A 15889-nucleotide genomic window follows, 5' to 3' on the forward strand; every position below is an offset into this window, starting at 1 on the left:
AGAAACGGTGGTGTTTCCTTTTATGTTTCAGGTCCTACGCGCTGATTGGTTGGTTCCTTGTGTGTACCACAAAGCACGCTGGGAAATGTAGTGTGAAACTAAAACTGGACTTATTATTGTGTTTATTCAAATGAAACAAAGCATTAACTTGGTACTGCTGTGCCACATCTGTGTAAATACAAAGCCTAAAAAGAGTGGCCATATCATTGCAGGATAACTTAAAGTCTAAACATAAAGCTTTATTCCATGACTGAATCCAGAATACTGTTAAATTCTTGGGCCATGTGAGCTGGGCCACTAACTACACCCTAGAATACTTTTTTGAAAAGACCATAGTCAGACACTCTCTTACATCTAAAGACAAAGACAGAGAATCATGCTTTTAGTTGAAATTTACAAGAAAGAGAAGCAGCTTTTGGGCACAGCTGCCTTTATGTGTGCCGTAGTTTGTTCGGAAGAAAACAGCAAAAAAAATAAATAAATAAAAATAAGACGGTGCAGAATGTGAACACAACCCTGGAAAAATGAATGGGGACAGCACCTATTGTTTTTTCACAATGTCCATGTCACAATTTGCATGAGCCAAAACTTGTGATAACAGCTGGTTTTATCAAAACATCAAGACAAGACAAAGACTGAGTTAAGTCGATCAAAATGACAAGAGCAAGCTGCAACTCTAGCAAGACTCATATGATTTTATTCTGACATTGAAATCTGCGTCAGTGAAATCACTTGAAAAGTCGTTTGGTGTAAGGCCAGTGTTCTGACGAGTTGTGCTACCCATCAATACACCCAGCGGCTCTGCACAACGGTTTTGTGTTTTTTTTTATGATAATTCTCTTCATCTTGTTTGTTTTATACAAACTGAGCTTACTGTTAATGTTTGCTTCCAAAAGTGTAAACTGCCATTCAAATTACTACTACTCACTTAACTATTTACAGTAACAAAAATTTTATTCATTATATTTATTATTAATTGACTAATATCATTAATTTTCAATATTGCCTTGTGTCTAGTAGTGTCTAAGCTAAGGTATCTTTGAATTCTAGTCTATTCAAACTAGCAAAGCACTTTTGTAAGTCGCTCTGGGTAAGAGCGTCTGCTAAATGCCATAAATGTAAATGTAAATTTAATGATTTAAATATACATGGTATTTTAACACTGTGCAGCATTCATGACACACATTAAATACACAGAAGGGGTTCGAGTTGCTCAGCAGTCTAATGTTTTCTGCCACTATGGCCCAGGGTGTCGCCAGTTCAAAACCCCAACTGGCGGTGGCTGGAGGAGTAAAAAAAGTAAAGTCCCCCTTAGTGTCAAACATTTCTAGTGCCTGGGGGAGCTACGAATGGGTGGGTTGGAAAAACATGGGTGGGTGGGAAAAACATGATTAACAAATTATAATATAATTATATAAACAAAACAAAAAATTCTAATTCAAAATGATTGGAACACATAGCCTCTTGTGCCACCCTCTGCCCACTGGCAAATGTATTCAGTACCATGGACAGGGCTGCTTCCCAGTTTATTAGCTGGATTCTATGGATGAAGTTTCAGAGGGATTGTGTCTGATACCAGTGTCATGTCACTGCTGAGGTGGGTGGAAGCACACGGTAGTTGTTTCTAATAAAGTGGCCAGTAAGTGGAAGTACAACATAGTGATTTCTTACAAAGTGACCAGTGAATGGTAGGGTGTCAAGAACATGGTCAGTACATTGTAGCAGTGTCTAATAAAAGGACAGTGAATAGTAGGCGTTACAAATGTGTTGGCCATTAAGTAGAAGAACAAGGTGGGTGTTTCTAATAAAGTGGCCGGTGAACGTTTGGGATTTGTAATAAAAAAAAAAAGTACAGTCACTGCAAGAACAAGGTGGGTGTTTCTAATAAAGTGGCCAGTGAACGTTCTGGATTTGTAATAAAGTGAAAGTACAGTCACTGCAAGAACAAGGTGGGTGTTTCTAATAAAGTGGCCAGTGAACGTTTGGGATTTGTAATAAAAAAAAAAGTACAGTCACTGCAAGAACAAGGTGGGTGTTTCTAATAAAGTGGCCAGTGAACGTTCTGGATTTGTAATAAAGTGAAAATACAGTCACTGCAAGAACAAGGTGGGTGTTTCTAATAAAGTGGCCAGTGAACGTTTGGGTTCTCTAATAAAGTGGAAGCAAGTAAAAGTCTTGTAAAAGTAAAAGAATGGAAGGGAACTAGGCGGCTGTCTGTCTGGAACAGTAAAAGATAAGCCCTGTCGAAAGAGAGTCATGTGACGGGTGCGCGAGTTAGCCATCGCACAGGCTACACACAAGGGCCTAGGTACATACAGGAGATGCGAAGGTCACGTGACTGCAGCAGTGCCGCGCAGCCCTCGCGCACACGCGCCACCCTTTTCCTCCTCCTCCTCCTCCTTCTTCTCCTTCTCGTCGCCTCAATGTAAACACCGCGTCCGTGGGCTTTTGTTAGCCGCGCACACACCTGCGACTCGTGGTCCCCCGTCTCGCCATGCCATGGATATCCTGTGGCAATACCAGTTCAGGATCATCTTATTGGGCGACTCGACCGTAGGCAAATCCTCTCTGCTCAAGAGGTTCACGGACGGCGTGTACAGCGATGTGGCGGACCCGACGGTCGGCGTGGATTTCTACGCCCGTTCCCTGGACATAGAGCCCGGGGTGAAGATTAAGCTGCAGCTGTGGGACACCGCCGGCCAGGAGCGATTCAGGTTAGTCTTGTAGTCTATCGGTGATTACTGGTGTTTCACTATCAGAGAGAGGTGCCCTCACCTGAATAGATGAATGATGCCGTTCAGAATCCAACCGTTTTACATATTAACTAGGCTAAGGCGTTTCCGTCCCATCACCAGAGCAGCATCACTTGATAAAACGCTTCCGTTTACCATCCCATAAGGTCGATTCATCGCTCGTAGTTCATTTCCCCAAACCTAATATCATGGTTACCGTTCAGCTACATACACTAGCTATACAGCAGTCTGTGGGATGTAAGCAAAAACTGGGGCGTTCATTCATGGATGCCGGCCTATTTTCTGTTTCGTTAGTTGTATAACAGTTGTATAACGACAAAAAACGCTTACAATTACAGCGTCGATATTAATATAAAACCGAATGAACATGTGTTGAAACGTTGACTGAACCATTTCCTGCATGTTCATCGTTGTGGCTAGTCATCACTTTACCTCCACGGCTGCAGTGCATTTGCCACATTAGCAAGGCTTAATGCTAAGTGAGTGAGTGAGTGAGTGAATGAAGTAAACAAACATCCCTCACTCGCCTCCTCTCCATTCATTTGCTCCATCACTCCCCCGGCACACTTTCTGCGTGTGATTCAGCCACAGATCCAGCGGCTTACACAACTGTCTGTTCTCTCAGAAGCCCCATTTCTCTGATCTCTCCACGTTGCGTTCAGAAGCACTACTACATGCCTCTAGGGCTGTGCAAATATAGACCTACAATAATATGTTTAAAAATATGCAAGCATCTCTTTTTAGCCGTGAATTCAACTGCTATAGGGTGCACCCATTGGCAATCTCCGTAGAAAAGCACCATGCCCCCACACATGAGCCTGAGGTCACCATGCCCAGTGCCGAGCATTGGCTAGAGAAGTATAAAGCCTCCCACCACAAGGGCATAGGAGAGAGTTTTGACAGCAAAAAAAAAAAAGAAAAAACACCTCGTCCCCAAAATGATTAGCTACCCTTAAGCTGATTCCACTGTAGCTAAGGCAGTAAAATACTGTATGTATAATGGCGTGGAAACATTTGTAGAATGGCAATATACAGATAATAAACAAACTTAAACAGAAAACAGTAGCGTGTCCTATGATGTTTTATTTTCTGAAATGAACTGACAAAATGATCTGCATTAAAGTTAACACTGAAAAAGTTTGAGGCAAGATTAACATTACACATTAGACAGTAAGGCTGTGCCAAACAACACACTTTGGACCTACTGAAAGCACTTCTAATAGTGGTGTGTTTTTTATATACTATTTAGTGCAGCAGTATGCGGTTTGGGACGTGGCCAAAGACTAATGTTACCTGATGTTTTGGAGTGCTTTCTGAAAACTTGAGTGCAGTCATTCTTGTAGCTAATCCATACCCTCCTAGTATTTTACCATCACAAAACATTATACACAAGCCGATTTCATAGATGTGATTAGCCGCCATTGCGATTCGTTGTGCTTTTGCTATTGACCTCAAGTTCAAAGCTGGTGAAAGCTAATTTTATACACCTGCTGAGGCCAGTGAAGCTGGTGGTTAGAGGATATTTTTGAACAGGAACTTCAGCACAAGCCTTAACAAAGGCTAAAAGAAGACCCAGCAGCACCCAACACGAAACAAAGAAATGCAAAGGTTGCCTGGTCAATGTCCTAATAGTAATATGTCACTTCTAAAATCTACTAAAAACTCACAAGCGGTTTGTAGCATTTGGATCAATAATGCACAAAAATGCACTTGCACAGATCTTCATATTGAGGGGGTCTTTCCCCCAAGCATGTCGATCCTCCTCTGCTTGCAGTGTAACCGGCGAGCTGATTGCCTCTTTTGGCTGAAGAACAGGACGTTTCCCATTAGCCCACATTATCATTGCCATGTTGAGTGTTATGAGAACAACATGATTTCAGAAGAAACATTTGTTTGACAGATGCCTACAAATGTTTGGACAAGGAGCGGATTTACCATCCTGTTGTTTAGGTGGTTGTTAACATGCTCCACTTAGAATCTGTGACATGTGATGTGGCTAAACATTTTTTTCCATCTTATGTCAGTTAAGCTAATGCTGTGCATGAAAATGCTACTGGCCTCTTTATGTGATTATATAGAACACTGAATAGAGAACACTTATCCACATAGGGCTACTCAGTTGTGTGAATTTGCTAAACAAAGCTTGAATCACAATACATCATGAGTCAAAGTTGTTTGGCGTCTCAGGGGTTGTACAGAGACATGTTGAATTGATTCTGCACAGCAGGCACTTGTGCTCACACAGGTACATCAGTGGAAACTGCTGCTTATGCATAAGAACTTGCCGTTATATATTTCTGGTCCTATCAGCACATTCATTTTGGCAAAAACAGTAGATGTACATATTTGATAATAAAGTTTGTAGCCTACACAACCTTTATTTTATGTGGAGGACTGGGTAGACATGTTCTTTACACCCACACATCCCATTTGCTAAAATATATATTTTGTAAAAGCAACCGATTTTTTATATGTATGTTATTCTACATATTCTTTTACCCACTTATGACTGTTGTGTTGGTTTATGTACCAAAACAGCAGTAATTTACACAACCATTTCCATCTTTTTGTTATCCCTTAAAATCAAACAGACAAAACAATGTCCTATCTAGTCTGAAAAGACTGGGCTAAGTCACTGTAGACAGATATATAAATGCATTTTATTACATTCAAATTGTTTTATTGACATCCCAAAAAGAATTAATTCAAAACTGCTGTTTTTACAGCTTAGTTTTCGTAAATGGACCATATGGATCAGAAGGAAATGGTACGACTTGGAACTTGTAACAGTATTTACTACACCACACTACATCAATGGTGTCCAACCAGCATTCTACGTTCCTGCAGATTTCAGCTCCAATCAAATCTAACACACTCTATTCAGGATCAGGTGGGGTGAAGTTAGGGGTGGTATTTTATGATATTGTATCGTATCATGATACATTTACTTTTTAAGATTATGGTGATACACTATGCTTTTTTAAGAATATCGAGGATATTGTCAGTGCTTAAAGAACACCAATCAACTGCATGTTACATTACAAACAGTGTAATTAAAAATCACTGTACTGAGTATGAGTATCTAAAAAGTAGGTTTTTAAGAATCAGTCACTACTGGTGCCTTTTATTTTACATGTTTTGCAATAAATGTTGTTCATCGCGAAAATGTATTTAAATATCAAGCCACTGTACTACATCTCATTTATGTTAAAAAAAGTGAGGAAAAGCCTTTTTAAAAGTTTCTCATAATTTGGCTTTTTAATAAACTAGCCACTGAAAATTTCATCTATGGCATCTCCCTATAGATGTCCAATATTTCAGACCAATATTTAGTGATGTATTTATTTAACGCCAGAGATTTTAGGTGAAGCTGGACTAGTGCGCTAGAACACCTGCTATTCCTGATACGTGTGGTAATTTTTGCATTTTCTGTAAATAAAGTATTAGAGCATTCAGCAATGTTGTCTCACAATTATCAGTTTCCCCCCTGACAAAGAATCCCAGTTTGGGCCTTTATGTTTATGATTACAGATGTTGAATTTGTTTATTTGTGTGTTTTCAGGTCCATCACTACTTCCTATTACCGCAACTCCGTGGGCGGACTCCTGGTTTTTGACCTGACCAATCGTAAAACCTTTGACCACGTGCGTGAGTGGCATCGTGAAGTTAGTGAGCACATCCTGCCTCACCATATGGTGTACATCCTGGTGGGCCACAAGAGCGACCTGAAACGCGAGCGCAAGGTTTCGCGGGATGAGGCAGAGCAGCTGGCGGCTGAGCTGGGTGTGCGTTATGTGGAGACATCGGCAAAGTGCAACAGCAACGTGGAGCGAGCCTTCGAGTTGCTCACTCGCGACATCTATGAGCTGATGAAGATGGGTGAGATTGCCACACGTGACGGCTGGGATGGTGTCAAGAGCGGCCTGACCGCCAAGGTCTTGTACCCGGCTGAGGAGGAGGCAGAGAGGGAGAAGAGCTGTAACTGCTGACTCGAGTCGTCTGCACTTCAACCTGTGTTTGTGTCAGTTGGTTGTCCTTCTTGCTCACTTTCACGCTTTCACATCAAAGCCTGCTGCCCCTGCAGGGTAAGGGCCATGTGACATCATTACACTGCTTGCCCCCTGCACATTTGTTGTTGTTGTCGGTGGGAAATGCAATTTGGGTGCAGAGCAATGCTAAATTGGAATGGCCACCTTTTGTTTGGACAGACTTCAGGTTGGATAAATCTGAGCTTGGATGGACAGAGCACAAGTCACACTCTGAGTAAGAGCGGTCAGATCCAGAAGAATTCTCGTGTCTTGGAAGTGTTTGTCATCGAAAGACCTGACTTTTATTTTATGTTCATGGGGTCCTGTGTTCTCTTCCAGGTCTAGGTTTCTTTTTCCTTTTGTAATGAGGCCCTGAGAAGGCATGGTTTTACAGGCTATGGCACACTGTCCCAATATTACAACTAAATAGAGGTGTGTATTCTTACACTATACTCAAAAGTGATTGTGATGAGTCAATAAGCAGACAATTGATGAACTCTGGGAAAGACAAATTGTTGAAAAAAGAACTCACCAGCAAAACAAATACAGAAGCTGCTTCAGAAGCTGCCCCCCCCCCCCAATTTCATAGGCACGTTAAGTCAAATTGCACTAGGCTAGCTAAACAAGAAATGGTGGGCAGTAAGTTAGGTAATTGGGGTTAGTAAAATGTTGCTACAATTGCTGCTGTGAAGCCAACCAGTTGGGATTAGCCTTTAAAAACTGACCAAAACAGTACTGACCTGTAAAACAGCACAAATAAATTAACGTTACCCACCTGTCATGTAGAAACTAAGTAACTAAGCAGCTTTTTCATGCCTTTCAGCTCTTGGAGGTTCCTCCACTATTGAAACGCCTCAACAGTGCTATTACAGCTCTTTATCTTTTCCTAGTCTAATAACTTCTTTCTAAGTCTTTAACATATCATGGTTCTTACATAAAAAAAAAATGAAGTTGAACTTATACATTTATTTCATGGGGGTTCACTGCCTAACTGTGCCCAGTCTGGGAGCAGTACAACCAGCAGAGCAGCAGAATCCATCTTGTAATGGTCAACCCAACAAACAAACAGGGCAAACCTTGGTTTGATAGTATAGGCCTTTCCTTGCTTTTGGTTTTAGCAAACACCAGATATAGTAAAAACTACCTACAGCCACATCATCTGGCCTCTCATTCATGTCCTTATGGACACAGTACTGGCAACTTACTCTGCGGTAGTGGAACCTTCTTTGGTGCTGTACAGAAATGTTTTTCAGTGGTTCTATACAAAATCATTTAAACATGTTTTCCACCAATTTAAAGATTTTCCTTTCTAAAAGGAACACAATTAACTGTTCTTAAGGAATGTTATGTTGGGGATATAACACAAGAACAGAGATGCTACCATTTTTATTCAGCTTGGAGTGAACTGACTGACTGATTGTAGTTATTTATTTATTTATTAAAACTTTTTATGTATTTCTTGATTTCAACTAGTGGTGTGATGAATTTTTGACCTGTATATTTTTTTGAATGATCACCAGCAACATGGTGATGCTGGGCATCTGGAGCAGTTAACTTGTTCACCCCCATGGCTAACATAATTAGAACTAACTATCATGATCAATTACATGCCTAATATGTTTTTAGATAAGAACTGACAAGCTTAATAAACCAGTGTGGATACAAAACAACCTAGAACAGTGTGAATGGGAGAGAGTAATCCTAGCTCAGTGTGAATGTCCTCAAGTTTATGAGTTGAGCACATTCTAGATCCTCAATCACACATGGGTACGACAGACTGGTTAAACCTTTGTGTTTATTGATTCTTGTTAGGAATTGTCGGGTCAGTGTGCCATGGCCTCTGTCCCTCTGTCCCTCTTGTTATTTCACCTTTCTGACCTGCTTTTATCTTGCCTTTATTTTCATTTGGTGGAAACACATTAAACACACTGCAAAAAATCGCAACAAGTAAAAACATTTTAACTTTAGACGGTAATGGATGCTCTTAACAAAAACGGTTCTGTGGTACAAAATAAGGGTTCTTTAACTCCCATTTGGGATCTTTGAAACCCTTTTTGGTGTGTTAAAGAACCATATACAGGAGTTTCTACATCCAGTTGGTTATTTGAGTTTTTTTTTTTCAAATTTAGAACTCTTGAAGAACCCATTTTTTAAGAGTGAACTCATCATTTTGAGATTGTTGTAAGATTGTCATGAGACTGCTCATTTCTATAAATTTGTACTTATTTTTAGTAATTTTATCAAACAAATTTGAAATTATCTCATTGTATTGGCAGTAGTTTAGCTTGTTTCAGTTTTTGTCTTGTTAGATTTGAAAATGATTGCATAATTTATACCACAGTTAAAATGTCCATGGAAAACCAGGTGGGGAAACCAGGCTTCTTTTTTGTTTGAGTGATTGGCACTCCACAGTGTATTACTGTAAAATGTCCACTGTACACAGAAATGTCTTGTAATCTGAAATCAAGAGATAATCTATCTCTGTGTCTATGTATGCTAAGTATGTCTGACATTACCAGACCAAATCCTAAGCTGTTAGTAGTTATATGTGCAACTTTGCCAAAATAGTAAACACTTCATCTAATAGATGGAGTTCTGTATCTATTATCTTGTAATTAATCTTCAAGATGAAATACTGTCACATCAGAATGCAGCTGCAGATAGCAAAGAATCTGCTCTCAATAGTGACGTTCTGGATAGTGAAAAGATAACCACTTGCAATCCTGCTTGGCTTTTTGGCCATTCCATCTATAGCTTCTCCTTCTCTGTCAGGTATGGAAGACCTTTGTAGCCTCACAATGCTGTGCAACTCCAATTGACTTTAATAGGAGAGAAGGCGTCTTGGGTAAAAAAGTAGGCAGAGAGCTATTATGGGCCGATACTGATACTGAAACACGAAATCTATATAGGTAATATTGTTTATCCTTTCAAACTATCACTCTTCAAAATGAGCAATTCAAGTGAAAAGCTTTAAAGATTTTTTATTTTGGTGAAAAATTCAATTAACATGATTAATCACATATCCCAGATGTAGTCTTAAGTTTGCAACTTTAGTTTAAAACTGGAGATGTTAGACTAATGTTGCTAACAAACATTACTGGACTTGGACTGTCTCCATAAATTCACCATCAAAAATATCTCTTAAAACACATCCCTGTCTGCAAAGCAGGACATAATGCAGATGATAATGTAGTCCTATTTTTAGCTTTATATTTTTACATGACCATGTTATATCCATGTTTACTAAATCATTTAAACAACTTTTTGGAAGTTTCTGCATCTTTAACATATCATACTTTTTACATAATACACAGGTAATACTTTATTATACAATGGTTAGTTTTGGCCACACACGCTGATTGATTGGGAAGAAAGAACATGTTTTTTACAATCACCGTACAACTCTGCTGAATGATGTTACTATAAATCATAAAATAAACCAAAAAGTTAAAAAAAGAGACAAAAATGCACAATAACAAAAAACAAAACAAAAATAAAACAGACAATATGGTATGTTCACAGCTCAATGTACAGCTTTGGCTGATTGACTGCACCTGCATTAGATTTTTCACTGATCTATTTCTTTAAGATGGCCATCTAAAGGTAGAAAGTATTTCCACACACATAACGCAGCTCTTGCTGTGTTTTAATGTTAACATGTGGCTACAAGTTATAATGTGATCTACTCTTTTTAATGTAATGTTGTGGGCTAGATTTGTTACAGGAGTTGTTAAGGGTGGGCAGTATGGCAAAATGTAAATGTTGGAACAGGCAAAGAAGCTATGACAAATTGGCAAATTAAACTAGCATTCAGAGTTCCTTATAATGCTTTGCGTTAAAGGCAGTTAAACAGGACTGGTTGTGCTCTCTGTATAATATACAAGCGGTTGGTCAGTGTCTTTTAGGTGCTGACCATATCTATGATCTGCTCAGGAAAACATATTGTGAGGTGAATATTTGAATGTAATGTAAGTTATCACAACAATAAATATTGCCATATTGCCCAGCTCTAGGATTATTTAATTAATCTGATATCCAATCCAATATTTATACCTGGAATCCGAAATGCCAGTAATTCCTTTTTTTATTGTTCTTCTTGTTTGGTTCACATTCTATGTATGTACCCTGTCATTGTTTCCAATCTTCCCATAAAGTGTCTGCTTTATCATTTTATTACACCGTATGGGAGAGCTAACTATATATAATATACTCAAGTCCAGATCTGGAACTCGTTCTTGTTATAAAAACATGCTTTTGTTTTTTCATAAAGTTAATTTGTCTGTACTAGTTTTGTTAAGCAAAGTGTCTTCTAATCTCTTTACTCTGAACCAGGCATTTGTCCTAGGCCTACAGTTAGATTAGAGATTACGGCTCACAGAGTATGTTTAATCTGATCTCAAAACCCCTGTGACAGTTTGTGACTGCTTGCAGAGAGCATCTCAAGTGGTTGAATTCAGATCAGCATGAGATTAAACCAACCAATCACAGAGAAGCAGAGGTCAGTAAAGTTCTTTTAAGACATGTAGAGCGTTATGTCAAGCATCCCTGTCTTCATGCAGCCTTGCCATGTGCTTTAAGATGTAGTGTAAGGACTTTTGCTGTAAAGCTGATATAAATAGTGGCCTCTTAATGTTCTGAGCCTTAGTGGGTCAAGTGAGACTGGTGGGTGCTGATACCTGTACAACTCAACATCTTTCCAATGTGTATGTACACACATCTTTTGTGACTTAACAACTCCTTCCCATTTTATATGTATCAGCAGCAAATATAGGCTATTCACTGATAAAGGATACATTTATCAAATCTAATATTGGAATTCTCACCAGAAAATACCCCACATTTTTGTTTTCCACTTGCTTTTCCCTGCTTTCTTCCACTGATGGTAGTTGTGTGGTTTTATGTGCAAGACTTTGCAGACAATCTTACTGCACCTACTGCTGACACAGGTGTTCAGAAGCAAACACACCAACCTTTTACAATATTCAAAGAAAAGCACTGGCAAAAAGAACAGGCTCCTTTGGAGCAGCCACACATGAGCCTGAGATAACCATGTCCAATGCCAAGTGCAGGCTATAGTTCTCCCAGCATTGGGCTGTGATGAACTGCACTGCCTGGAATGATGTAGCTCTTTCCAATATGTTTGGGATGAGTTGGGGTGATCTTTTTTAATGCTGTTAATTTTGGAAGATACATTACATCAGTACAATTTTGACCAATTCCCACCTTGTCTGACAATGAAACAGGCTGTGACTCTGAGTCAAATATATGTAAATGACTGGGTTGGCCGCCCTGCTTTGTGCACCATTTAAAGTCCAGTCCAGGCTGAAACACTCCATATAACTTGGACTGCTATATTCTAAATGTGGTGCCATATAGTCTGCGTTTGGTGTTTTCCATATGTTAACTGCACGGACTCAGGAGTGAACTGTCTGTGTTGACAGTTTATCAATAAGGACTTTAATTACTGACTACTATAAGAATAGCAAACCAGTCACTAAGCAATAACCCATAACATGAATGGAGTGTTTGCTCACCTAATGATGTATTATCTTACCTAAAGAAGATAGCAAGATAGAAAGAAAGTTATCCAGTTAGAAAATCTAAACATTAAATTCACTCACCTAAACTGTTTCTCGAACTTTAGCCATGGCTGCAGGAAACTGTGAGTCAAATATGTGCTATTATTAAATTAAACAATAAATATTCACCTTTTAAGGACCAAGTTAAGTTGGACTCCAGCCTTCAGTTCCCAACTCCTGACACAGTGGATAACCCAACCACCCTACATTCAGAACATCATTGGTTCAATTCCCCTTCCAGACAGGAATCCTTACACAAATAAGAGTCTTTGGCTCTGAATAAATTTGCTAAATACATTTAGTATTGTATGATTTGTATGTCTTCTATTTTAGTAGAGCCTAATGCTTACTTTACTCTATATAGGAATTATAGTGTAAGCTTGTTTTAAAATGTAAATGTTTGATTATTGGAATCAGTATCGGCCACAACAAGAAATTAATTAATAAATTAAGAAATTCTCCATCAGTTTTTTAGATTTTCTTGTAGAGGTAGACATGGAAGATGTTAATCCTGAACAATTATATAAGCGGTGCCAGCAAACTGATCCTTCATGTATTCTTTCTTAGTGTGACTAATACAGGGTTTATTTTGTACAAGTGTGTTTTCTAAAAGCTGTAAAATAACTGATGTTTTTTGTGCATGCAGCGTGTTCTACCAAATGATTTCCTGAGCATGGCTGAAATTCAAGAAGAATTGAAGGCTCATGTCACTACTGAAATCATAATGAGCTGCTGACAACACTGCTCACATCTATTAAAACCGAAACTGATTGTGGGCAGTTATTTTAAGCAGTGGAAAGTGGAACATATATGCAGAATGCATATCATCTGACAGTGAATAACAGCTCAACACAATCACTCGTTAGTGGCTAGTCATAAACTATACAGCAACTCATGGTGAGATTTACTCATAATTAAATACTATGGTAATAATGAACCATGGTCCCAGAAGCAATTTCATGCCATTCTTTAGTTATATGCCATTGTTTGATTTAGTTAATGACATGTCCTCAAGCCTAATTTTGATGGATGTGAGCATATTTGTAAAGAAACACATTTACTTTTTTCTCAGTTATTAACATTTCATTTTTACCCATATAGACAATTTAAAACTGAATAGTAATGCATCAAATACAGCCCAGTTGAGGCACTTACAGGTTAGTTTAGTGAACTCTGGCGTATTTAAGCTACATGCGGCCTACAAGCGGCTACCATGTAAAATGTTAGAACAACATTTCTACTTTGTACTGTACCAGCTGTGGCTATAGTTGTGTTTGAGCACCTAGATTCAAACAAATACAACAGCATCATTTCACAGCGACATGTGGGCCAGATGAAAGTCTGGGCCAGAACTGGGCTATGACTTTTTTTTGCTATGTACATTAATACCTTTTTGGGTTTACTGCTCATGCCTCTTAATCTGGTATGTTGGTGTAGACCAAAACAATCCGAATACAGAAGAACAGAGTTCTAACTTCAGTAAGCTAATAAATTCTGAATGTCCACAACATATAAGTTACTCTCTACTTAAGTAGATTTTGGGTCTCCAAAAATAGTAACAAAAGTAACAAAATGTTTTCTTGAGGATACATTTAGGCTAAGTTGCCCATCTCCACTAGTTAACATACTGCAAAGTAGTAGTGTGAAGTAAAATATAAATCCAAAATATGAAAAATATTCCCTACTCATCACAAAAAAACGAAATGCTCATGTCTAAGAATTTAACTCAGCACAGACTGACACAGAAAATGTGGGGTCAAGATGTATGTATATAGCCTATTTTGCATTGCATTAGATGTTACTGCTGAAGGAGTTGTGTGCATCAAGTGTCAAAGTGTCAACATATTTGCTCTTGTGATTTTATATGTGGTGTATAGGAAATGATTTATGTTAAAATAAAAAAGTGGATGTGATTTGGTGAACTGATACGAATGAAAATGATTTTGCATATAATCTTTGATGCCCACCCTGGTTTTCACTGGAATCCCATGCTAGTGCTTTTGAGGCATAATACAGAAGCACAAGTCACCTTAACAGCAGATGGTGCTGTTTTCACTCTGGGTTAGTCCTTAGCATCAGTCTTACCATGTTAACCATGAAAAGCAATATCAACCCAGTCAGGGAAGAATTACACCAGCCTCTTCAGTTTGTCAGCAAATGATCAACATCATGACTAATTAAAGGGGGACATCGTGCATAAATGGCAAATTAAATTTAATAATAAAAAAATGATCATGTGCAAACATTTCAGAGGTAACAGATAGAAGTAGAAACACAAAAGGCCATACGAAACTAAAGCAAAAATATGCAAAAGAAAACTACCGTAGCCAACTCAAAAACTACCTTAGCCCACCATAAGCACAGGTGCAAATGGTGCCCACTACAGCCTCATCAGACATTGCACAAGCTTGTCACATGCCACTGCCGGCGGCTCTGATACAAATGGGGTGCAGCCAAGAAAGCTGTTCTGTCGAGTTGTCCTACCTAATCAAAATGTCCTACCATACAATATTTATAGATATAGATGTTGAACGGTCCTACCGTGTCGAATTGTCCTACCACTGTGCACAGATAAATTACTGGTTAACTTAAATGGGTTACCTTCATTGATTTTAACTGCCTTTTTTAACACTAACATGCACACTTTTGCACTAACAAACACACTTTAAACGACAACAAAAAATAACATGTGGATGGGATTATAATAATACACTTAAAAGCAATTAACATAAAAAAACACAATAAAACGTTATAAATACCAAGTTATTTGACTGCACTGATTAAACTATGTAAGTCCAGGTAGCTAGGATGAAATTAGGGGTGGACTGCCAAGCACAAGAATCATGACATAACATTGATGTGCGCATGGGCAGTAAGCATTGGCGGGACAGTTCTATAGGTAGGATGAAATGTTAAAACAACTGAGCTATTTTAAGGAATGACTTCAACTACAATCAAATTTAAGTTAGTAAGGGGTACTGGCACGATTGAAAAAGGCTGCAGCTACAAAACATTCGTCTGTGTGCATCTAAAGTGTGGGAGTATTTTACACAGAAACACAACAATGCTGATCTGCCTGCTTTGCAAAGTGGAGATGGCTTATCACAACAGTACAACTGCTATGCACAAGCACTTGAAGCGCAAACATCCAGGAATGCTTTGAGCATATTATTTTAATATTATTAACATGTACATGTAACACATTTTTTAGTAGTTGTCACTTGAAAAGTCACATTGCTGTTTCTTAATTGTCCAGTGTAGATATCTAAGGCTGTTCTTGATACTGCAGGAGCTTTACCAAAACACATACCCACCCAAACTGAGATGAACTGAGTTAAAACTTTAACCACAGACTTTTCAGTAAAAGAACAAAAAGGATAAGCTGCAGGATATTGTTTGTCTGACAGTCAGAAGATAAGGACTTCCTGCTTTGGACATAGGTAAAGGGCCCACACATTTCACTATCAGAATGTGTCAAATGATTGACTAATAACAGGAGCTGGGTAAAGTGGGGCAGGCTTCAATGTCT

The 15889-nt window shown here is 38.7% G+C and overlaps 1 protein-coding gene across 1 annotated transcript; it reads left to right on the forward strand.

The window, feature by feature from the left end:
• The first annotated feature begins 2278 nt into the window (after positions 1–2278).
• Positions 2279–14273, forward strand: rab42a (RAB42, member RAS oncogene family a). Its single transcript, XM_072675419.1, has 2 exons — positions 2279–2714; positions 6316–14273. Exons 1-2 carry the CDS (start codon positions 2500–2502, stop codon positions 6740–6742), a joined length of 642 nt encoding a protein of 213 aa, XP_072531520.1. The 5' UTR covers positions 2279–2499; the 3' UTR covers positions 6743–14273.
• Positions 14274–15889: the final 1616 nt, after the last annotated feature.

Source organism: Salminus brasiliensis, chromosome 3 (assembly GCF_030463535.1).
Source record: "Salminus brasiliensis chromosome 3, fSalBra1.hap2, whole genome shotgun sequence".
In the NCBI taxonomy this organism is placed as follows: Eukaryota; Metazoa; Chordata; class Actinopteri; order Characiformes; family Bryconidae; genus Salminus; species Salminus brasiliensis.